Source organism: Condylura cristata, unplaced genomic scaffold, assembly GCF_000260355.1.
Source record: "Condylura cristata isolate star-nosed mole 26May11 unplaced genomic scaffold, ConCri1.0 scaffold00006, whole genome shotgun sequence".
NCBI lineage: Eukaryota > Metazoa > Chordata > Mammalia > Eulipotyphla > Talpidae > Condylura > Condylura cristata.
Genome location: NW_004567107.1, coordinates 45,290,961 through 45,317,062, shown reverse-complemented (window position 1 = coordinate 45,317,062; position 26,102 = coordinate 45,290,961). Strand labels below are relative to the sequence as shown.

General features: G+C 36.7%; 1 protein-coding gene across 3 annotated transcripts in view; it reads left to right on the top strand.

Moving 5' to 3' along the window:
- Positions 1 to 26,102, top strand: part of PTPRD (protein tyrosine phosphatase, receptor type, D) — a 1,952,036-nt gene that overhangs the window by 1,839,960 nt on the left and 85,974 nt on the right. For 2 of the 3 annotated variants that reach the window (XM_012721366.1, XM_004677657.2), the window contains 3 exons: positions 58 to 69; positions 4,429 to 4,541; positions 16,748 to 16,845. In XM_012721366.1, the coding sequence (XP_012576820.1) occupies positions 58 to 69; positions 4,429 to 4,541; positions 16,748 to 16,845 (223 nt within the window). The remainder of the gene's footprint in view (positions 1 to 57; positions 70 to 4,428; positions 4,542 to 16,747; positions 16,846 to 26,102) is intronic. The other variant, XM_004677659.2, reaches the window with a different exon arrangement.

The window sequence follows — 26,102 nt, the reverse complement described above, 5'->3', positions numbered from 1 at the left end:
TTTTTTTTTTTTTTTTTTTTTTTTTTTTTTTTTTTTTGCTGCATTAAAATGGAGCAGTAAACCTGACAGGTGAGGAATAGAGAACAAGTCCCTTTTATGTTCAGTAAGGAAAAAAAAAATCCTGGTAGGCTTTACAGGCATTGAGAAGGTGCTGGTGGAAGTTGGATTCAAAAGGTGAAACCTGACAAGTGAAAGACGGACAAAACCTAATTTTTTAAGATAGCTGTGATATAAAGATGTTTCTCTAGGAAATAAACTTCTTTATGTATATAATAAGAAAAATAGTCTGTCTTCCTTTGCAGCCCGATTTAGAAAGTGGTAAAACCATTTTTTGAGGGTTTTTTTTTTTGTAGATAAGGTAAATTGAGAATTTCTATGGATTAATGTCTCTGCATAACAGAAAAGTAGGGTTGTCTATAAGTCATTTTGATTTGTTTTGCTTCTTTTTATGAAAGCTTAGTTTTCAATTTGATCCCCAGTCACCTCTCAATACAGGAGTACTACTACATTTGTCTCTGCAAATTTTGTTTGTAGTGCCATAGTAAAAACGCTGATCCAATTCCAAATTATTTTCCATGTCTTCTAGCCTTGACTAATAGAAACAGCTACAGTAGTAGCTATAAGCATGGTTATTGAATGCTTTGCGCAGCCTAACATTCTCGCTTTCTAACTTATGCCTTGATATCTGTTTATCTGTATCTGTGGTGAGAGATACACATGCCTAATTAAGATAAAACTAAACAAGATCTCAGCCCATCCAGCATGCCTTTCCCCAACACTGTGCTGATGGTTTGCATTAGTGTGCCCTGCACCAGTAGCAGGAGCATCAGCGTCACCTGGGAACTTAAGAGAAAAACAAAATCTCAACCTGCCCCTCCCAACACAGAACTACTGAATTAAAAACTTCGGTCTCAATCTGTAGTTTAATAGTCCCCATAGGTGGTTCCAGTGCGTGAAGTTTGGGAACCCTGCAGGTAGTCTTCTCTAAAATTACTTCATTCTGATCAGCACGCTGTGCTACAATTTTACTGTCAGGAAGCTTAGTACCTTTGTGCAGGTGTCTTTTGGGGGGGGTTGAGAGATGTTGAGTAATATCACTAATTGTCATGAATCCAACATAAAATCACATGCCAGAAGAACAGTATGCTCTGAACACACTTAATACACCTACATATCTACCTGCCCTTAAAAAAAAAAAAAAAACTCACCCTCTGCCTTCTTCTTATATTAAGATGAGACAGTTGGACCAAAACTAAAATATAATCTTCTAACACTCCTTTTCTCTTTTATTGGTGAAGACATTTAGGTTTGTATTTGAGTTACCCAAAGAGATACATATCAGTAGTAGCATAGTTGGGGTGACCTTCTTCATGGCATCAGAGCCATAATGCTTTGAACTGCTTTATTTGAATATTAACAGCAGAGCTTTCAGATACATGTATGTTTCTTCCAAAAGAACCCCATGTCTGAAAATCTTTACTACCAGAAGACAGGCTCAATCTTTCACACAATCCCTTGGTTTTTGCTTCCTGTTTACCCTTCAAAGAGAACCAGGTAATTACAAATAAAAATAAAACTAAAGAGCAACAGTTTCTGTTGTACACTATTCACATCCCAAACAACTGTGCATTTTTATGCCATTAGCAGTTTCAGATGCCATGTGATGTTCCATTTCCTATTGACCTATGTGAACCCTGCACGTGGTAGGTACTTCTCATTGAGTGAAATTCAACTCATGTTAGGTTCTTATGGTCTTAATGCCAACAAAAATTAACCAAGGTGATATACAGAATCTGAATTTAGTCACTGGCCTTGGTTTTTTTCCTATTTGAAAATAAGAGATGAGACCTCTGAAAACTTTCAGGAAAATGTTGCTGTTTATGTTTGTGTTGGGTCTGATTTAGATCATTGTTTGTTATTTAATACTTTATGACAGTAGTCCAATTTTTTAAAGCTCTTTACCATTATTATACATAATAGCCAATCTCTTCATCTTGCAAACTGTTCTTAGAAATCCTTTCTGTTGGAAAACAAACCATTTTAGCACATTTGTGCTTAAAAATAATATGATAAGAGTGTGGGCAGCCAGAATTATCCATGTTGTGATCATTCAAACTAAACCAAGAAAAACAAAATTTAAGCAGCTGGTTTCTCTAGCTGGCTAGGATTTTTGGAGCCTGAGGTCTTAATTTTTTTTTTTTTATTTGAACAGATAAAGGGAAAAGTTAGGTATTAAATGTCAGGGCACTCCTCTCAATTTGTTACAAGTATGAATTGTAGTTTTAGTCCCAAAGTCTGGATTTGTTGACACCCTTCTGAACAAGAGGTGATTGGCAACTTTCTTGGCAACAGTGAAACTCACATTTCTCTAGAGACTGTTCTTTACTATCCTTCCATCCCAGTGTCACTCAGCCTGGCCTCAGTGAAAAATGAGTAGGAGGTGGTTCCACAATATGTACAAAGGGGAAATAGTTTTCTTGCCCAGATATTTCTACATCTGGTTTTCATAATCTCACAAGAATGACAGCAGAGCCACAATGAGAAGGGATGAAAATTCAGGATTTTAGCTGTAGAGTCTGGCACATCAGTAAAGACATGTAAATCTGTGCCAACCAGAAATGACCTCAGGAATTACGTGAATCAAAAAGACTGACCTAATATTTGTTACATGTGGTTTGAATGACTAGCCACAGTGACATTTCATTCGCCCTTTATTTTGTATTTTCAGTGCAAAGATGAATCTCAGCTCTGTGTGGTAAATACCCAGGGCATAAACACAGTGACATTTTCTACTCTGAAGCTGCTCATCACGTCCTCCTTTCACATGGTCTTTGGGTCCATCCATCTCTTTTTCTCATAACTTCCTCACCAGCCATCCATCTTTTTTCTTCTTTTCTTTCTCATTTTCCATTTCACACACCTAGAACTGCCAGGACCTTTGGCATGCCTGAAATTCACTAACTCTGAGTGGTAGAGTAACTTGTGAGGCCTTTCTGTCTGAAGGCGATACTTGACATCTTAAGGTTAATCTGATGTTCTGAGTAGCCTTGGTGTCCATTAGGACTCACCCGTGGAAATTTATGCCATCACTGATGTTTTGCTGATGGTGTTGCTCTTGAGTGAATCAAGTGTCCTTTCCCTCAACATAAATCTTCCCTTCACCCCAGTTAGTTTTATTTTATATAGAAGAGCAGAGGTGGAAGGAAAGTCTACATAACAGGAGTCCTTGGCTAAGTAGTGACCTGGGAGGCCCTGAATGAGAACCCATTGCCTCAGCATGCTGATGAGCTGCCCCACAGTCTTATGAGGTAGAGGAGAGCTCCCAAGCCCCCACAGCTCTCTTTTCTCATATAAGAATAAGAGAAGAGTGCTTTGAACAGAGGGGAGGTACTAAGATTAAGATTCCACTATGGAGATGGCTGGATCAGTATCTGTACTATTTGAAAAGGCTTCTGTGTGTTCAGTGAGTTATTAACCTTAGTCAACCTGAAGAAAAATATTACTCTGATTATTTTGGGGAAAAAATAGGTAAAAAAACTCTTATAAAAAATGTGACATCTTTCCCACAGACATTTTTTAAAATTATATTGTGGCACTGTAAACAAGACTGGGTAATAAACTAATAAGTAACAATTAAAAATAAAATGAATTGGTTGAAGAATAGCTTTTAACAACGTAATGTTAAATGGTTTATACATGTTTAATGATCATCAGCAAAGTGGGACTATCTATTCCCAGGTGAAAATAGTTTCTCTCTGGTATTGACATTCATTTAAAAAGTATTCATCATAGCTCACTTTGCACTATAAACAGCCAATGCTAGTTTCCTTTGGTATGATAAAGAGAAAAGGGATGTTGGTCTTATGAGGTCCTAGATCTCCTCCATGCATTAGGCTGCCTTGGCATCTTAGGAAAGCATTCGCTGTACTTGCATGGTTTATGGGAAACTTCCCATGCAGTCTCATTTTGTGGCCTACAGTTCAATATTCTTGGACAGGGTGGAGGAGACAAGAATTGGCTTTTCAACTGAAGGCTTAGTAGTTTCAGAGCTGTTCGCTATGATAATGGCAGCTTAGTACTGGCTGCTGGGGTACTCTGTCTTGTGACTCATGAAAAGGGTTCTGGGTAAGGGAGAACTGCAGTACAGGGATGCAAACAGATGTCACCAATGGCCCTGACAGCCTAGAGTCTTTGAATTGCTTAATTGTAGAGCTAAAAGAGAACTGTAAGGTCATTCATTGAAACAAAAACTTTAGACCTGAGAAAGCACTGTAGACCAAGAGATGAAATACAACCAAGGTCACAAAGGTAGCTAGTCAAAAAACTTAACTGAAAGCTGGGAGAGAGGGGCCTGGGGGGGGAAGCATGGTTTTGTTTGTTTCAGTTTTTTTTTTTTTTATTCTTAAATGGTAATTTTCCCCTTTATAGGAAAAGGGCAGAGACCGACTCTAGAAAGAGCAGCATACCAAATAGTAAGGAGGTTCCTTCACACCATCCAACAGACCCAGTAGAACTGAGGCGCCTTAATTTCCAAACTCCAGGTAAGATGCTGAACTCATCTTGTCCATAACAGTCTACTGGAAATGTTACAGCTTAGTGATAATACCTTAAGAGCGGAATAGATTGCAGTACTTTGAAAAATTTTGTTCATCATGATGTTTTATTTTAATATTGTTGAGACTCACCAAAACATATGTCTTGAAAGGATATTAGTTTTTTGTGTGTGCAAATCTGAGGTGGATTAGGGAAGAGAAAGAAAATATAATTCTCTTTCAAATTTTAACAGACATATACTATTATGTCTAGTGTTTTATGGATTTAACAGTTTGTTTTCAATGATACTGAAAAGAATTCATTTTCTCATCTTATTATTGTTATCATTCACCCTATTTGGTAAAGAATATGTTTAGTTTAAATTTTCCTATAATCAATACTTCTTGCTCTGAAAGCAAAGGGGAGGAAAGAAGAAAGGGGAATAAAACAAAATTAGGAAAAAATGTATATCTTTTAATATTACCTATACAAAATCAAGATAATCAATTTATGTTTCTTATTGGGGAGACACACAGAATGACAGAGCATAAGGAAAATATGCTTGTTTCTTAAAGAAAATTAAATGCTTCAACAGAGGGAAGATATATTCCTGCTGAGGGCATTTTGTACCATATTGTTAATTCAAACCTAGTGCTATTTTTTTTTCTTTCAAATGAATTTTGTTTATAACAATTGAATGGCAAATAATGAATGCTAAAGAGAGAGAAAAACAACACTGAGTGGGTCTGGCTTAACACCTCATGACAATGCACAAAGAGATGATATTGGAAGGCTGTGTGATTAAAATTGATTTAATTATTGCATTCCAAATCATTGGGAAGTTTTCTCTTAAGTCAAGTGACTGCCTTAACTCACAGTACAAGACATCAAATTTTTTTTTTAATTGCACATTTACTGTGAATTGCTTTGAATGGAAAATATAGAGTTTATTCATTTTAGCATATCTTCTCTTTAACACACAGACATGTCATAGTAACTAGTGTATTCAGTAAAAAGAAATGTCTGACATTTTCAATATAGTTAGATAATCATAAAAGTGGGCTGTCTTAAAATTCTATATCGTTTAAGGTTATAAATTTTACAGTTTAATTTTTAAAAACTAAGACATGTATTCATCAGCATGAAAGGAGAAGAAAATGTCTGTGCAGTCAAAGTCTCCTGCATAGATGTTTTCACAACAACTGATGGATGCGGCCTGTGAGCATGTGCACAGTGACTCAGTGAAAGTGTGAATACGCTGGTTTTCCAGACTACTGTTGTCCCCTCGGTACTCTCTCTTGAATCACCATCCAGGCCCTGTTAAAGCACCTTGAAACAAATTTACTGTCTATAGTAAACCTCATTGCAGCACTTTTTTGTAACAGTTGTGTAACTGACTTCTTCAGGCTGTAGACAACCACTTAATAATAATGGACCTGTGAATTCATGTACTTTTCAATTTGACTAACCCAATGTCTAAAATACTGAAAACCAAAAAACTCATCTGTGACATGATTCCTTTCATATGTGGCTCATTACCCTTTATCAAGGGAGCACAATGTAGAAATGAAGAAAGTGAATTTGTTTCTCAGTGTCTTGCTGCTCAGCACTGCTCTCAGACCTCCTTTGGCTTCTATGTAAAGTGTGACCTCTTTTGCAGACTAGTGATCTTTCAGCAGAAACAGTATGGGATTAAGTGGAAAAGCAAAGATTGTCCCAAAAGAAGAGAGCCAGTGGACACTTCCAGCACCAGCAGAGGATTTCTAGACATAACTGTGAAGCAAAGTGGGAACAGTAGAAAGGAATATTAGCATAGTTGCTGGTGATTGCAAGCAAGACTAGAAAACCCTTCAACTCAGAGATCTCTATCTTTAATACTTCTCAGTTTTATGGGTACTTTTGAAAATGTAACCAAATCTAAAAATTCTATTAAAAATATATTTTCCCCAGTGTATAATGGAATATTATGGCCACTTATAGAGAGAGCCCATTAGACTCATAGGAGTCACTGGAAGCAAAACGGATGTTACAATTGAAGTGCCAGTGCTTATATTACCAATGAGTATTAACATGGGGTCCTAAGTATAAACGAAAGAGCCGTTTAACCAAGATTCAATTTATTACATGGATGATGGGATTAAGTAGGAGAAAAGTAAATAAGGAAAGAGAAGATTTAGTAGAGGCAGAGACTAGAACAGGAGAAATTATCCAGACCTTGGCAAAGCTGTTACATTGTGCCATCTAGTTCAGATAAGCAATATGCACTCACCGTGTGCTATGGAAATAGTCTGTTTGCCTCTAAAGAAGTCAGTGATGTGGCCAGATGAGTTGACCATAAAAAAAGGAAATAGACTCAACTGTTAATGTGAAACTCATCAAAATTCCACCATTTGTTTCAGCCAGCATGACATCTCTCCAGTGGCTGTGAAGCGCCTTAACTACCTGACAATAGGGTGAAAGCAGAAGGTGGAATTGTTAACCAAGTAACCTATTTTTGCCTTTTCCTCTCCTTTTATCCACAAATAATCAAGGACTTTGTTAGATTAAATAACATGACACTTTAGAAGTTGCGCAGATGATGTGTCTCTACTTAAGTTTTAGGTTTTAAACTCTTTGCCTTTCACTATTTGAAATGCTCTCTTCTGTAAACGTGTACATAAATTTGAATGTATAATTGCTATCCCCAAACATTATGAAACTTGATACTCTTTATTAAATGCAAAATAGGTATGCGTAAATAGGTAATTAACCATCCGCATCTTGACTTCAAACAAATGGCTTCCAACAAAATAAGAATCCTGTGATTTATATAACCAGCCCCTAGTACAGAGCTTATTCATGAAAGTAAATTGATTTCCACTTCTGATGGGTCGGTGGTGAATAATAAAATACCAGGAAAATTACTATTTGAAACTCAGAGGGTATTTCATAAGGTAAAGGAAATGCTTTGCTTAGTTCACTGATTCTACAAACTATACTTATAATTTCCTTTAAAAAATCATCCTGGGAATGAAAAATCTACTTAAATTATTAATTTTTGCTGCAGTTTCTAAATTTAAGGTAGTGAACTTTTTTCCTTCAATTCTTCTGCATGTTCAAAAGCTATTGAATATAGGGCCCTCCCTAGTAGCACAGCAGGTTAAAGTGCAGCACTGCAAGCTAGCCACTTCCACTTCAGTGTGAGTTCAATTGTCCAGCCCTGGGGCAACCCACATGGCCCAGCAGTCCTTTGCTCACCCTCCCACTCCTTTCCTCAGCAGTGTACTTCTTCACTCTGTTCTGCTCCCCACTCTGTCTCTAGTGAATCCTCTCACCACTTCTGCACGTCTGGACTATACCCCAGTTCTGTATGCATACATAAATAAATTTTTTAAAAAAGTTATTGAATACATCCACAAATTTATGCAAATACAGTATTCTGACAATTTAAGTACTCCAAAGATCTGTAACCTTAGCTTCAGTACTGTGAACACACCCATCTCTGGGTCAGGAAAAGGGAAAAGTCAGAATTTTGTCCACTTATGTAAGGTACAAAGTGAAGGCAAGAGAAACTGGCTGTTTTCGGCATGACCATGAGTGAGAGGTGGTGAGATGAGGAGTTGCATTGCCTTAGTGCCGCACAAGTTATAGATGATGATCAAGTCACTTTGGCATTTAAACACTGCATCCCAGCATCTGAATGGGATGAAAAAGGCTCATACTCTCCTGGTTAAGACAGATAACCTCTGCTTGTGGATATTTTCCATGACTTTGTTTATCTGTTGAGCTTCAGGAAGCAGTATGCAATGAAACTGTATTTGTGAGAAATGAAAGTACCTAATGTCGTAAGAGATTTTTTTTTTTTTTTTTTTTTGCAACAGTAAGTAATCAGGCATCAGTTTGCAGGAAGTCGTCAGACTTAGTGCGGAAGATGCAATTCAAGTGGCATCACTTCGTGATTTACCAGTGATTGACAGAAGTGAAATTTGAACCCTTAACTATGTAAGGTCTTCTTTTAAAGTTAAACTTATCACCTCAAATGAAATAAATTGGGCAAAGTGAGTAAAGTACAGAGGGAATATAAAAGAATTTGCTAGAATTATTACATTTGATGATGTTTTACAAATCTTTAAGATCTGTGGAGGAAAGGAAGAAAATAATCACTTATAATAGAGGAAACTTCTGTTAGGTCCCTCCTGTGCAGACAGCATAAGTGGGTGGGCATGACGAGGGTGAGTTAGTTGATGGATTACACATGGAACAAAAGTGATCTTGGAAGAAAGTTTTTATTCTGGGGGTAAACAATCATTTTATAATAACCCCTTTTGATATCCTTATTCTTACTTACAGAAGCAATATATGTTTACTAGAGAAAGTTTTAAAAATAGAAAATACATTTTGCAGATTTATACCCCACTTGTGAATGTCGGTGCTCATTCTATTACAAAAAAAAAGAGTATATTTTAAGAAGTAAAACTACTCCACTCCATTACTTCTAATTTTCTTATTTAATGTATTTAAAATAAAATTAAGATTACCTATCACTCCAATTTTTTCCTCTAGGGATGTCTATTATGTACAGCTCCATGCAGATGTCATTATATGTATATTGACCATTCTAACATTTAATGATCTAAAAATAGTTATCGTTCCATGTCTGTGTATATGGTTTTATCTCCTTATAAACAGTCAATGATTCTGATGTCATTTTCTTCTATTGATGCCACAACGTATATTGACACCTTCCTTGTAATGGAGGATAGGTCGTTTCTCATTTTGTGCCGCTGCAAATAATATTGTGGGAAGCAGTATTGAACCCAGACCTTTTCATACTTCTGTTGCTATTTCTGAAAATTTGACACCTTAAGTATGATTATTGGGTTCTAGCATAGGGACAATTAACATTTTTATAGCGCCTGCCTAATAAAGATTAAGGAAAATACTGTTAAAAGCTTGTGTTTACTTGTGTTACAGTTCTTCTGGGCCCTGGCCTTTAGAATTGGACGAAATGACTAAATTAAATATAACGTCAAGGGACAGTGGTATATAAAAAGCCCAAGAAATTACAATATTTCTACTTTTACCTATAAATTTTAGAAGTTTAGCATCCTTGCAAAGTAAGTTTTCTTCCCAGTACAAAAAGAGGTATAAGTAACTGCTAACTGTAGTATCAGATGGTACCAGTCACCCCCTTTCTAACTATCCTCCTCCCACATACACACATAAACACATGCACAGTGGTTGATTTGTTGGCTTGCATCTGAATATTTTTCCTATAAAATTATTTTCTCCACTACCTGAAGACACCATCATAACCTTCCTGGGTCTAAGAAAATCCTTTAAAACAAACAAAACTCAAGTGTTTATATGTGCCTTGCCCCTTTTAGGAAGAAATTTAAAAATTGATGATCAGACGTTATAACATAAAGACCTCATTTTCATTCTGTGGATGACCTTAGTATGCTTTGCCCTGAAGCATACATGGATTGTAGATGATTGATGGTCTGTGAAATACAAAACAAACTCATAAAAAGTTAACATATCCTAATAGCAGTTTCAGCAGCAAAATGTTTGCACATGAACAGACTTTGAAACCTCTGAGCCACCTATTCCAATCCATGAGTAATGCTATTTGGATCAATGCTAACAGGATCCATTTTTACTTACTTGTTTATTTTTTATTTTATAGATTTATTTATTATGCATACAGAACTGACGTACAGGCCAGAGGTTCAGGGGGCGGTGAGAGGATTCACCAGAGGCAGAGTGGGGAGCAGAACAGGCTGACTGACAAAGTACACTGCTGAGGGGAGCAGTGGGCAGGTCAGGAGAGGTCTTCCTTCCACACCATGTGGATCATCTCCGGGTGAGGGATTGAACTTATACTGAAGTGGCTTTAGCTTCTTAGTTCTGTGTTTTAACCCACTGTGCCACATTTTTATTTTTACTTTCTTATCTTTGTCTGACTGTGTTAGAAACATCAAAAGTTCTCTTTGTACTTATATTTTTAAAACTTTTGTGCACTGATCTAAATGGGAAATTTCTGACACAGAAATACGCTTTGTTCAAATTCTGCATTTTGGGAAATCCTGTGTTAAAAATTGAATTGTCATTATGCTGCCCAGTGCTTAGCTGAAAAGGAAGTCTTGGTGTGCTGGTGTCTTGCCCTTATTGGCGATCCTAGTCTGGACCAAGTCACAGTGTCACAGTCGTTTTACCAGATGCAATTGTACTTCACAATTCAGTGCTCTCCTTTGTCTTCAACTCATCATTGTTTTGTGAGACAACTTGTAATGAAATGTATTATGAATGTAATGAATTATATTTAATGCAGGGTATTCAAAATATGTATAAGTGATATTGAAATATAACCTTTTTTTTTTAAAGATTTATTTATTTGTACATACAGAACTGGGGTACAGGCCAGAGACTCAGGGGCAGTGAGAGACTTCACCAGAGACAGAGTGGGGAGCAGAACAGGCAGATCAACGAAGAACACTGCTGAGGGGAGCAGTGGGAGGGTCAGGAGAGGTCTGCCACGCCATGTGGTCTCCTCCGGGGGCAGGCAGGGATCGAACTCATGTGGAAGTGGCTTTATCTTCTCAGTGCAGTGCTTTAACCCGCTGCGCCACCAGGGAGGGCCAAAATATGACCTTTTTAAAGCTAAGTTTTGATATTAAGTCAGTTAAAAACACTTTGACAAGGCTGCAGTCATAGATCTGATGCGCAAACTGGTTTATCCTTTTTCCATTTCCACAATTTTCCAGCCTATATCACGATTTGTTAGAAAACCAGGTGAAGAGTATTACTGAGTTATTACTCAGAGATAGAAACAGAAAAATTATTTAGAGGATGGCCCACCATTAATAATAACCTCAAATATTCCACTTATCAAACTAGTTATAAAGTTGAAATGTGCCTACTGGCATTTAGTGTGTGGTTTTTTAAAAAATATGCCAACATAAAGAAGGCATTTGACAAACATTTCTCTGTGTTGTTTCATGTTAGTATATGTGCTGCTGAAGCAAAACATAAATCTCTCTATAGACAAAAAAGTTACGTGAAGCATGCTATTGGTTACTGTGTTAGTAAAATAGAATATCTGAAAAACAAAAATGTCATAATTGTTTTTTTAAAAAAATCTTCTGCCAAATAGCCCAACTGGTTTTAACATTTTGAATGTATGCCTTTAGTTCACATTTCCATGGAAGCTAACATTGTTTTGACAAGAGGTAGTAAAAGATAAAGTTGTATATATGAAACTTCTTTTTCTCTTTCCCATCACCCAAACAGTGAGGTTATGCACTATTAACTCATTGCATTTTCTTACACTGATGATCATTGATGATCTCTGTGTTGCTGCATGAGTAGCCTAAACAGTCTGATATACCCATCCTTATGGCTCCACCCTTCCCGTGGTATTAAATGATTTAAGTAACAGCATGGCATAACCAATAAGTTCTAAATGAAAAGTGGCAAAGCCTAATTCAAATTCCTCCATGTAATTGTAGTTTTGCTGCTAAATGGTGACCTTGATTAAGTCCTTTGACCTTGCTGCAGTTCTTTTACCTGTAGAGAGTAAATGAGTACAGGAGTAAGTGAAAAACAGATGAACCCGCAAAGGGTGAACCATCGGAGTATGTGTCATAACCCCTACACAAGTATGTATGGTCATAACCCCTACACAAGACTTCACATGCCTTGGGGATGCAAGCATGATGTCTATCAGTCTCTCCCTTTGTTTTTGTTTTTAAATTCAGACACACAAAATAAACCTGTTTCAAATCACAAGACACAGTCTAGTTAATCAAAGGTGCTCTGCAAAGATTTTCTCTTTGTTACCCACTGGATTTCAGCAGAATTAGACTCATCAGTGAAAACTGAGCCAACAGCACATAATAGTAGGGGATTTCAGTTGCAGTTACAAATCCGCAGTCTCGCCCTCTTGGTCCTGTGGTACCACTTAGAAGATATCTTCTAGAGCTGAGTAGACCTACCCTTTTAGAAGTTGCCTACTGTTTATACTAGCCCTAACAATAACCCTGACATTGAGACAGGTTAGTTTCCCTTCATTGCATGTTTATTGCTATTTCTCAATTAGCAGGGACAATTTTCTTTCTCTTTTCCCAGCCTATACTAAAAGTAGGGAAATGATAGTCCTAGAGGATGCTATGTCATCGCAACGGGGATGAGCGTCTTTCTTTGTGAAAGCATCTATAAGTCTTCAGCCGTTTACCTTTCCAACTTGCTTCCTTTCACCTTTTGAAACTTTATTCCCCTCTGTAGAAGATCATGACTGCCTTTCTAGAAATGATAGAGTGATCTCAAGACTACTTGTTAAGATTGCATTGTTTAGCAGCTTCATTCACATCCACAAGTCATTTAGCTTTCATAATTCTTGAGTGCCCTAAGTATTCTCTAAGGCACCTTTCAGCTTCAAATGCCATGATTTTAAGCCTTATGAGGAAGCCACCATCACATTACTATCACACATGTGTACCTGGTAAACCATCATGGGTTTCCCCTAACCTAGGTAGGTATCAGTGACTTACCAGTTTTATTTTCACAGTTTATATTGTTGCTATCTTATCTTCGAAATGAAATCTCCACTCTGATTCAATGTGTACCTTTAAAATGCATTTATGTTGTGCATTTATAGCTTTGAACTGATGAGGTCATGACTCTGGCAAGTCCTCATCAGTTGTGAGCTGCACTTCAAGTTCTTTGCTGCTAATAATAACTAGCGTAGTACAGCTTGCTAATGGAAAATCAGAACTGATTCAAGGGTAACACTGAGAGAAAACTGATCTCATTCTCATAAACTCTGGTATGAATTTTGAATGAAAAAATAAACAAATAAAGCATTAGAGGCCTCCCATCAAGGATTCTCATGGGATTGAGAGTTGTTATGAGGGAACCTAAAAAAATACCAATGTCTGGCTACTATACCTAGGGATTCTCACTTAATTTGCTTAGTGTGTAGTCTGGAAAGAAGAAATTTCAGATCTGAAATAATGCTAATGTAAAAACACTGGCCTAAAAATACTTTAATTTGCTCAGTGTGAATGGTGATTAGGTTTGTCTTTGCTTTATCATTCAAATCTAACATGCTTGATTGTCCCATATACAATTTTTCCAATGTTAGACAGTAAAGAAGTGGGGGGTGGGGGGAGTGTTATATAATACTTGTAAATCCTTGATTGTTTTCTTATGAATTAGAGTTTCATGTGAAAGAAGTTTCAGCCTGGTTTATTCTTTAGTTTTTGTTGGCTTTTAGTATTTTCAGATACATTATATAACATAAAAAAAAATTTGTTTAGGCAAAAAAAGTTAGTGAAATAGTTTTAAAAGAAGACAACTGCTTATAGCTTTTTTTTTTTTTTTTAAGCAGAAGACGGCATACGAGATGTCGAGCAGTGACTGGAGTTCAGACGTGTGCTCTGCTTATTTTTTTTTTTTTTTTTTTTTTTAGTGTATAAAGACTAGATGTCTTCACCTTATTCAAAGATAAGGTGCAATAATTTTAGGAACCCTTCTAGATGAACTGTATCCGAGTCCCACACACATTTTTGTTCCATATGTTCAGAAATCATATCTACACATGTAGAATTGAGATTAATGAAGGAGAAAGTGACTTGAGAATTCATTTAGCTCTGCACTTTTATTATACAGATGCAGAAATTGAGTTGCTTGGTGAAAGTATTTGTCCCTATTCATTGGTGATAGGAGCTGAAGTAGAACTCATGTTCATTATTCTAGTCTGGGATTCCTTCTACTGGTCCATGGTATTCCTACAAGTTCTGCTTGCTGTTCTATAAAACACCCCTCCTGACATTATTACTTTGTTCTAGAACTTTGGGACAATATGGTACATAGAGACAAATCTAAATTATGATTTTTGAATGCTTTAGCATGCTTTGGTGTAATATATGTATATTCTGTAGCTTGATTTAGAATGAATGAATCAGAGTAGGTTTGCTTAGATGATTCCAAAGTAATGCTTTCAGACATTTGTGAGTGCATGACTCAAGTAAATATGTTGATCACATCTTTGGTTGATTAATATGGTCTTCTACTGCTGTTATACTAATACTTTTCCCATCTCCAACTGGCTTTACTTTTTGCAGCTTTGAGCAGTAATTCAGTCCCCTACGCCTCCCTGATTGGCTCTGTGTCCTCCCTCTCTAGCCAAACCACCACTCAGTCCATATATGATAATAACTCCCTCCCACGATTCGCTCGAAAAGGTCTAAACATCTTTGTCTCTATTATTTTCTCTGTTAAAGCACTGTAATGAATGTTGACATCATTCCAGTCCCATTCCCACATGGAAATGGGACAGTCTCTTGTGCCATTGCATTTCTGTCTTGTCATTGGGGGTATCTCATCTGGATAAGATCACTTTTATCAGACTGCTGTCACCCACCTACTCTTTCCATAGAGAGTAAATTAGTTCAATTCCACCATCTACTTGGAAAAGTTACAAAAATGGGCTCCAACATTTTTGTCCAGATACATAATATTATCTGCAACAGAGACTTAATACGTCCAAGCATACTTTATTTCTTTTGGAATTTCCATTACGATTTTAGCTGACTGAAAGAAGACCTTCATAGCCTTGAATGCTAAAACTCCATACTTTACAATTCAGTGCTAAAGTACTAAAATGAGAATCTGGAAGAAGCAAAAGAACTTTTTATTTACCTTACCAGAACATTAATATTTTGACATTTGAGATAAAGGAACTCACTGGGTGATTTCCAAAATTGGCATGATTTCTAAAATGCCCATATAGTAATCATATCATGCTGACTAAATGGTCACCAGTCTGCAGCCTAACACCTTCCAGAGAGTTCTGGAGATGGCAGAATGTCAACATGGCTTCCAGTTTGAGCCCCCCACTCCACTCATTCTTTTTCTTCCTCGGAGGCTTTCCTGGAGGCACGCTGGTTCAAGATTTTCTAGCCAGCTGGAATTTGTACTTGTAAACGCTCTCTCAGCATACTCTTGAAAAATTAATTGGAAAGAAATAAAATGCACTTCATACGAAAAAGTGGGAAAACATTGAAAGACCCAGAAATCACCTTACCTAATAGTGGATTATTTTAAGCGATAAGCCTGACATATCTTCAGCTGGCAGACTGAACTAAGATGTGCCACCTTCCTGTCACTGCTTCTTGCCCCTACCCTCTCTCGCTCCTTGTCTTTTGACCATTTGCTCACTTTCCTGCATTCATTTCTCATTAGTGGACAAAGATGTTTACACCTGAAGTAGATTGTAAGCTTGCTGGGGGTTGAGTAATGGGGACCTGGGGGAAACTCCACAGATCTGTTAAGTGTGGCCATCTATAGATACTTGGGAGCAGGCTGCAACCCCAACCTCTACAATCTGCTACTAGTGGAAACATTTTTGAAAACCAGTTTGGTGTCTGAATTTGTCGTCAGTGATTATCTTCTGTGAGCTGTGGTGCATGTCATTCTTTGTGTCCATGCTTGCATGTGGATGTCAGTCACCGACAGGTTTGTGAATTATTAAAGCGATCTAAATCTAGTTACAATGTATAGTGAACCCTATAAAAACTTGCAGATTTTTTTAACTCTTTTAAGATGTGTATCAGACGATCCATTTCATTTTTTTTAACAAACTCGTTCTATTTTATTTTATTTACATCATCATTTCCTTTGCAGGTTCAGATGATTCCGGTTACCCTGGTAACCTTCATTCTTCAAGTTAGTTTTCCTTGTATTATGCATATGTCACTTTATGTTCCTATCAGGCTACTCTTCTTTCTCTTTTAGGCCTTTCTCAGTGTCTTTTTCTTAGTTCACTTTACACCATTTAATTCCACACAATTTCCATTTCACACAGTGCAGGAGAAGGAGTTTGAAATGACCTAACAGTCATTACTCAAAGCAGAAGTTGACATCAAGCCCGACCGTCATGTTTTCTCCGCTAGCTAACCACATTAATTCATAACACAATAACGCTTTCTTTTACACTAGGAGTGTTAGCTTGGGGATTATGCTTGGTGACTTTTCATTTGGCTACACAATTCATCCTTCCAGAGCATGTCCTGCTTTGAGTAACCAAACTATCTGCCTGCTTTTTCCCATTAAACATCTTGACTACTCACATGTTTTCAGGCCATGTCTAACTATAGTATTCTCTGTATTTTGGAATCATTGGCATCATTTTCATCTGTGTTCAAGTGTGTTTCTTCTTTCCTTTTAATAGGTATGGCTAGCCATCCTCCAATACCTATCTTGGAACTTGCAGATCACATTGAAAGGTTGAAAGCAAATGACAACTTGAAGTTTTCCCAGGAATATGAGGTAATGAGTGTGTTTATACTTGACAGCAATTTCAGGACTTTCTCTCCCTTGTTTTCATCTTAAAGATTCGCCAGTGTTTTTTCTTTTAAATATGACCCAGAATCTGATATTAAAATATATACGAAACATCCAACTTAAAAATATCTGTACAATTAATGTTGTAGAGGTGCTTTGTAAAAGGAACTAAATATTGTGCACATACTTAGTGTTACTTTATGAGGTTTCTTTATCGTATCTAGTTTTATGTTAATAGAAAATACTGAATTGTTCATTTTCATCAAATTGGCACCCATTACTCTCATTTATGGTGAGAACCCTCATTGAAAAAGAAAGACTATAAGGAATAGATTTTTTTTGTGTTGTATATACTGAAAACATTCTAACTATTGAATATATATACATGAATTTACATTTAGCCTCAGTAATACTAGAGCTAATATTAAGATAGTACTGTATTCCTAGAAAGTTGCCAGTTTTGAGCAATGATAAACTTAATCATACGTTAAAATTTCATAATCCCTAAAGGTTTTGTGTAAATGTTTGATGAAAGCAAAGGAAAAGTCTTTGTACCTGTGTGTTTTGGATATTGTGGCTTTTGTAAGTAGAAAAGTATAAAGCTGGATATTTCTGGTATTCCCCAGGAGCAGAGACCAATAATGAAACAAATTCATGATTAATATTAATATTGATAGCCTATTTATTTTAGGCAAAGTTTACATTAGCATAAGATCAAAATATACAACTAACATCTTGTAGTCACATCAAAGGGCAGGTTGCTGGGTGCTTGAACAATTGAAATTCCACTGTAGTTTTTTCTGATTCATTTAATGGCAACATTAAAATACATCCCTATCTCTTCTCTTAATTTCTGTTGTATCATCCACAAATGAGCTTTTCAACTAGATGATCCCTGTGCCTCTACCAGCTCTACTATTCTGCCCTATCACAGTTGGTAAGGACCTCTGAAAGGAGTACCTACCTCAAGTGGCTGGAGGTATAACAGCTCGATGAAGAAGCTTCACGTGAAAGAATGTGGAACAGTGGGGCCTAACGTTGTCTACACATCTATATAGACTTTCTGAGTCTTACAATTTTCAAATTTTTATATTTTCTTAAGATTTACTTATTTATGCATACAGAACTGGCCAGAGGTGCGGGAGGGTGAGAGGATGCACCAGAGACAGAGTGGGGAGCAGAATAGGCAGATTGACAAAGTACACTGCTGAGGGGAGCAGCAGGTGGGACAGGAGAGGTCTGCCATGCCATGTGAATCACCACCTTGTCCGGGGATTGAACTATGCTGCAGTGGCTGTGGTAGCTTCACAGTGTTGCGTTTTAACCTGTTGTGCCACCAGGGAGGGCCAAATTTTGATAATTTTTAATTGCTGATAGGTTGACTGATAGAAACCTATCTGTAGCCTCCCATCTACACCCTCAAGCATATTGTTTTACTCAGTTGCATACTAAGCATTTTCCAAAAAATCTATAGATCACAAAAGAGATTTTATTTGTGGGTTTATACATACATACATACATACACATACATATGTGTGTGTGTGTGTGTGTGTGTGTGTTTGGACTTAAGGGTTTTTTCCTTTTGTTTGTTCGTTATTAAGTTATATTTTCTGCTGTTTCGTTACAAGCATTTCAGGAAAGCATTTTTACTTTTTGGAAACTCAAACTGAATTATGAATTGTCTTATTTTTCAAATGGTTTGCTTTTTATTTCTTTGCTGTTTTTCATCTTGGTCATAATGGCTCTTTTTAAATTATGCAGTGTTCTTTAAAAACAGTTTCTATAGTTTCTGATTTGGGGCTAGAGGCTGCAAATTGAGTTTTGAAAACGAAAACAAGGCATATGATGAATGCCACCTGGGGCAACATAAAAAAAATCTTTTAAATGTCAATTTTACCAACTAGAAATCTTTCACTTCTCCAGCCTGCTCTGGATTGTTATCATGATTCTTTTTATTCTTTGCTATATGATCATTTCCTCATGATCCCACTTTAAAACTTCATTGGTGATTATAACTGCCACAATATCTCACCAAAACTTAAAATTTCATAATACAACCTCACACTATTAACTTGTTTTTCACAAGTATTAATTTAAACCATTGAAAATATTTCTTATCACTTGAGCAATTCAGCTGTATGTATTGGCTTCAATAATTGGCTTCCTTTAAATACGGAATTTTTTGAGAAAATGCTACATGTACAGATACTGTAATAATCTTCATTTAGCCATTAGACCAGAAGTGCTCCTTGAATGTAGTTATGAATGCATGCTGGCAATGCTCCCATTAAAAAACTCCCCCAGTGGCTGTTGACTTGATAACCCACACTGACTCTTTACAGTTTATCAGGATGATGATCTGTGATTAAAGCTCCCTGGGCATGAGTTGACTCTACTGTGCCTTAACAGCCATGAAGGAGAAGCTTAAACGTCGAATTCAACTGTAGTAATAGGATAAATGCCTCTATATGATGTACATAATGGTTTAGTCCATGGAGAAACTGTATGATTTTTTTTTTTTAACTTAGCCATACAAATTTGAGGTTTTTTTTTTTTTTTTTTTTTTTTACTGATTTTCAGTAAAGAAAATGAAGGAAAGACAAATAAAATTAACTTTCAAACATCTAATTATTTTGACATAATCACTATGGATTAATGCTTACTCTGATCTCTCAAGATGCATGAAGCTAAATTTGTTACTCTGATTTGGAGAATTTAACCAAGGTTAAAGGCATGAAATCTTTTTGCACTCATCCTCAGGTCATAATAGAAGGAAGTAGGTTTAAATTGTAGCCTAGCATTATTAGATCCTGAGAGAGACTTGCTTTATTGTAAAGGAAATTGAATTCAGACATTGGGTTCAATAACAGCTGGAAGAAGGGACCTAAGAAATTAGTATAACAATATCTTGAAGGTCTTTTCATATAAATTAGGTTTCCTACTTCTAATATGAGACTGTAAAGTCTTGCTAACATCTTGCAAGCCAGAACTGGAGGATGGCATTTAACATGGAATGAATGAAGTCCTTCTTACAGGTGGTATTACTACCAAGGTCAGTTTATTAGGCTGATGACCCTTTAGACTAATTCAGAAATTTCAGCAACTGCCTATGTATCATATTTAAGACAAATAATAATTTAGATTCTTGGTCCCAACCTCAGAAATGCTAGACTAGCCATAGTAACCAGGAAAGTCCAATTTATTTATTTTCCCATTTTTATTGAGCTGTAATTAAGAGATAACATTGAGTTAGCCTAACATGTACACATGACTTAGCAAAATTATTTTCACACTAAGTTTCATTTACATCCGCCACCTCACAGTTGTAAAGTTTTTAACCACAATAACTTAAGATCTATAATCTCAGCAATTTTTAGAAATACAATAAATACTGTTAACTATACTCACCAAGCTGAACAGTATATACCCTGAACTGATTTATCATACAACCAGGAGATGGAAGTCTTTTATCACATTCATTATTTGCTGCAACTCGCCCCCCACCATTGATCTCTTACAACTATCAATAACTTCTCTCTTTGTATTACATTTTTTAGATAACATCTATGAATGAGACCCTATAATCTTTATCTTTCTCTGAGTTATTTTACTTAGCATAATATATTCAACGTCCATCCATGTTATTGAAAATGGCAGAATGTTTTATGTTTTACAACTGAGTAATATGCCACGTATGTTGTACTCCATTTTCTTAATCCATTCATCCATCAGTAGGTACTTTGGATGCTCTTGGCTATTGTAAATTATGAAATGTAAGTGCAACTGTGTGTCTGATCAAATGATTTTGTTTACTTATACTCCAAAATGGAATTGCTTGATCAAATATCATTCCATTTTTCATATTTTGAGATCTCTCCTACAGTTTTCCGTAGTGGCTATGCCAGTTCACATTCCCACTAAGAGCGCATGGAGTTCCCTTTTCTCCACATCCTCATTTACATTCCTTAATTTTTGTCTTGTTGATGCTGGTTATTATGCAGGCTTGAGGACTTATCTCATTAAGTTTTGATTTGCATTTCCCTGATGATTACTAATGTTGAACACCTTTTCATGAGCCTTGTGACCATCTGTACAGCTCTTTGGGAAAAATAGGAAGTTCTTTGCCCATTTTTAGTAGGATTGTTTGCTATGAATTCTATAACTTCTTTATATACTTGGGTAGTAATTCCTTATGAAGTATAGAATTTGGAAATATCAATTTTCTCTCTAACAATGTCAATTTCAAAGAATATTTCTGGTGACTTTGATCTAGGTGTTGTGGAGATTTTAATTTGGAAAGCACCCTTGGTTCTAGGATCTGTGTTACAAATCCTAGCCCTCCGCATTTAGTTCACCCAGCCCTTATGTCAAATAAACCAATAATAAGATTCATTTGATAGGTATTATAGTCAGTCATTACCAATACCATACATATGTAAAGTCTGTTTATACTAGAACTACTGCCACAATAGTTTGCCAAGACCTCCCTGGTGGCCTAGAGCTTAATCTCAGAGCTACCACAGCAAATGCCCTCCTATGGCTAAGTGATATGAGTTTGATCCCCCACCAGGGAGCTAAACCATGTATGGTAACACAGACCTCTCCTGACCTGCTATTGCTCCTATCAGCAGTGCGTTTAGTCAGTCTGCTTGTTCTGCTCACCACTTTGTCTTTGGTGAATCCTTTTACCCTTTCCCCCATACCACTGGCCCATACACCCCAGTTCTTCCATAAATAAAATAAATATTTAAATAAAAGAGGAAAAACCAAGGGAAATTGTAAACATTTGTTATAAATTATATGTTTATTACAGAGTCAAAGGCTAACTGTGCTTTAAGGGTGGTTATCTGTAATGGAATGACCCTGAGTCCTCTCTAGAACCCTCCTTTGTGTTTTTTCTCTGGACAAGCTTCTTTCTTCTTCCTGGGTGGGCCATCTTCTCTCGTGGACAGGTCATTTTCCACTCCATCTATAGATAGTATGGATTTAGTCACATTTTATTCACATAGAATAAAGGGACTATTTTTTTTTCTTGGCAGTCAAATTCCTAAATACCTGAAAAAATATCCTGAACCCCAGATGACCTATTTTGTGATATAGACACACATAAGTATATAGCTTCTAACAGTTATTCATAGGAGTGTGTTCTTTGCTTAGATTGGCGAGAGCAAAGTTAATATGGAAGGAAACTTCTGAACTGGGAGGAAAAACCAATAATTATCCACATATCACCATAGACATGCACTATGCCAAGTGCTGAGGAAAACACAGAAGTTCTAAGAAGCCTGTTTTACCAGAATGTTTAGTAGGCAGATTAAGAAGTATATGCATAAAAATAAGCATATCATTCTAGAACCAATTCTAAATAACAATGAAATGCTGTTGGGATTTAGCTAACACCATAGTGAGAGGAACTACTGAAGTAAAGGTGGTTCCTGGTAATGGTAGAAGTTGAATGGGAATGAAGGACACTAAAGGATGGTCCAGTATTTCTATATTCTGCCTGTAAACTTTCTACCAGGGGAGGTGGTTGTATATACACAATTTTAAGCACTATCCCAAGCCTGTTGATCAGAAGTAGCATTTTATCAAGATACTTTAGCTATAACTCAGCATAGTAAAGTATATGTGGATGTGAGGGGGCACCAGATGGACTTTCCTGATGGTATACATAAATAAACAAATCTTAAAAAAAAATTGTTCGTGGAGGAGAATTGGGAAAAAGGATGTTAGGCAAGTAAAGAGGGTCAGTTTGTACTCAGCTTTCAGTGCCAAGCTCAGCAGTGTCAAGATTGAGGTGATTCAGTGATAGAAAGGACAGAAAAGTTGTATTTTTCACTCGAACATTTTGTATGAGTCTAAGCTTACACAATTTGGAGCTCTATTCATTTCTCAGCTGTTAAATGCATTGGGGGATATGTACACATTTCAGGGCATGTGCTATTTAATACACACACACTAGGGTTCAAGCAGTAGTTACACTTTACAGAAAGTAAGTTTTTAAAAAGAGGTAATTACACTTATTCATTAATCTAGTATCATGTTTATAATAAATTTATAAAGTATTTATTATGCTCTTGTGTTGCCAACCATCAAAATATACTTTCTCATGGAATAGACATGCCACTGAAGAAATATAACAAAATATATGCAATGCTAAGATATCAGCCTTTTCTGAGTATAATGAGAATAGAGTACACACTTATAGTTTCTTGGAAAATTAATCTGTCATCACTGTATGCAAGAGAAAGTAAAACTGGGACAGGAGCAACAATAAGGGTATTATAAAGCAGTTGTTAATTTAGGAACATAGCTGTTCAAATTATCAAAGTGTACAAATAGCATTGTTCAAAGTACATTTGCTCTCATTTTTGCATGTAGCAACCAACTGCTATAAGGAGTTACAGATATGGAAGCAACCATGTCTTTTTTTGTTGCATAGATAAGTCCCTTATTTTCTAGCTGTAGAGTTATTTACTGCTGAATGGACATATTTGCTCTATGCCTGTTGGGTAAGACCCTGACATTAAGGCATCACACTTGTCAGGAGCAAAGGAAAACAGTCATTGAAGATGTGAACTTAGTTCCCAGTTTGGTTCTCAGTATGCAGCATCCCACAGAAATGGCATCCTAGATCACACAACTTCCTTCAGGTACACTGTAGATCATGCCCGGTTGTGATCTGGGTTAAGATAGTAACCCCCTCATAAACATGGCACTGACAACAGGTTCCTAATATCTGACTTAGAATTGCCTTTGGACCACATTCCATCCTACCATGACATTTACACAAACTGAAGAGTTATTGAACATCTAATTTCACATTTGAATCCACCAGCTCTTTCAGTAGTAACCTCTGACATCAATACAGAAACCACTCTGAAGAGCAGTCATGCTGTTGTGATCGGAATAGGCAAGAAATTGTAGTTCAAGAAAGCCCCGTCACAGCACATTGGCCTCTTTTGTTCCATCACAAAGCCTAGGCCCAGTGTCTTCTGCCCACAGGAGGTGTGATGCCTGACCTCAGTGCTAAGTGTCTGCACCAGTTAGCAAGCTGGGGACTGAGACTTTCCTTCTGTGCTGATGGCTGTGACTCACTTTTTCATTCTGTACAGATGATAATGAGCCTGTACCTGAAACATTGCTGATATTGGTGCCCTGTCCTGCTTTAATGGCATGTCTGTAGCACCTTTATCTAATAAGCTGAAATCAACACAACATCCTAGTGAGACAAGTTAAGAAACAAGGATAGATTATCTTCATGAAAAATGACCTATGCTAAGATAGTGCCAAGACATCTTGAGATGCTGAAAGTGGCATTACTTAGATCATATCTTTAAAGTTTAGAGCTAGAATAGACCACAGATCCTCAGGTCATGTAGCTTAGAAGTAAGAAACAAAAGAATGGAGTGATGTACTCGAGGCCAAACACCTTGTGCTTGGCAAAGCCGGTCACAAATTCATGCCTTGTTGTTATTCTTCCTTGTACCTTAACTCACCTTCTCTTGAGACCTACTGTTTGTTTTTTCCTATTCCCTGATTATAGAGTCTAAAAACTTAAGTCATCAATTATATCAATACTTACATTAAAAAGTTCTGTAATAATGTCATAGTTAACCAATTCAAATTCCACGGCTCTCCCTGGGCAAACCAGTGGTTGTCTTATGCTATGCTAAGATTGCATTTCTTTTCTCCATAGATAGTTTTTCCTTTCCCAATAGTAAACATTCTATTTCTCCATAGAGGGAACAAAATTGTCTGTTATTAAAGCAATACCACAAGAGAAAACATTACTATTTTCCCTGGAAAACCTCTTGATATTTTAGACCATGTGTGCCAAAGGACACCCGAGGCATAAAGCCTTCATTACTAAATGTTTGTCACTCCAAGCATTCGTGATGCAAAACCACTTGTCATATCTGTTTTCAATTAGTCTATAATTTAAGTATAAATGAGAGTGAGCACTAGAGCATTACACAGACACAAACAAGAGACCAATGTACATACGTGTTGCGCACACTGCAGACATTTCGTCATCTTTGAATGCTCTGGAATTTTCCTGGAAGTTGTCCCTCCACCTGCCTGAAGCATTAAAGTGATGTGCGGCAGAGATATATCTTCTTCCTGTGTACAAAGATGAAGAGTAAAAACAGACCAGGGAAAAGCCTCTTTATAAAAATGTTTAACACAAGACACAAGTCAGATTAAAAATAGAGCAAATGATTTTGGCTAATGTTAGGCTATAAGAAAAATGAGCGATCACAAGAAATAGAAAGTATAACAGCCTTTTTATACTTGGGCTGGATAAAAGAGGTTGACTTATTTCATAAGGAAAAGTACTTAGATTTTCTATTCCGAAGTGGAATCTCCTGTACTCCAGGAGCAGAGGTTTGGGGGCAAGGAGGGGATCACTGTCCACTTCCCCAATAGTATAGTAGGTCTCTTTCTTCAGATTGGATCCAGACTCCTCTGCCAGTCTCGTAGGGCCCACTTCTGAGCTACAGTGGTCACTGCATGACTCAGTAGCTAAATGCACAGGCCCTGGTATTGCACTACCTAAATTTAGCCCCTGGATTGAGCTGTGTCACATGAAGCAAAAAACTGTACTCCTGTATTTCAGTTTCTTCATCTGCACACAAGAATTAGCAATGGTAATTACCTCAGAGTTAATTAAAAAGAATACATCAAAATACCTAGCAGAGTCCTTGATAAAAATGCTCAGAAGTCTGATAAAGAATACATCAAACAGTTGCCACCAATTTTCATATGCATATCAATTTCAGATATTTCATTTTTTTTTTAAGTCTGTCTTAGAATCAATGGCATCTTCCGAGCTTTGTCAATGCCCATATCCCTAAGGCTTTTTGATGAACTCAGTACAAAAGAATAATAATAAAGTAAGGCAAGAAAAAAAAAAAAGAGAGAGAGAGAGAGAACACTTCTAGACTAAGCCAATGTCATTAACACTATGCTCCCTTTCCTTTAATCTGCTATTTCCTGTATTGCAATACAGGCTTCCCTAGTGAGGGGTTTAGGCCTGCCTTCTCTGGATGTTGTTGGCCATGTGGCAGCGAGTTCACCATCGGGCTCACATCAGATGGTTATCTAGAGTGTGCATCCAGATCAATTTGTCCCTAAATTCATAGTTCACAGAACTGCTTTGTTGTGATAGAAATTGCTAGTACTAGCAACAGAAGTGACCACAAAAAAGAGTGTCATTCTGTTAAAAAAAAAAAAAAAAA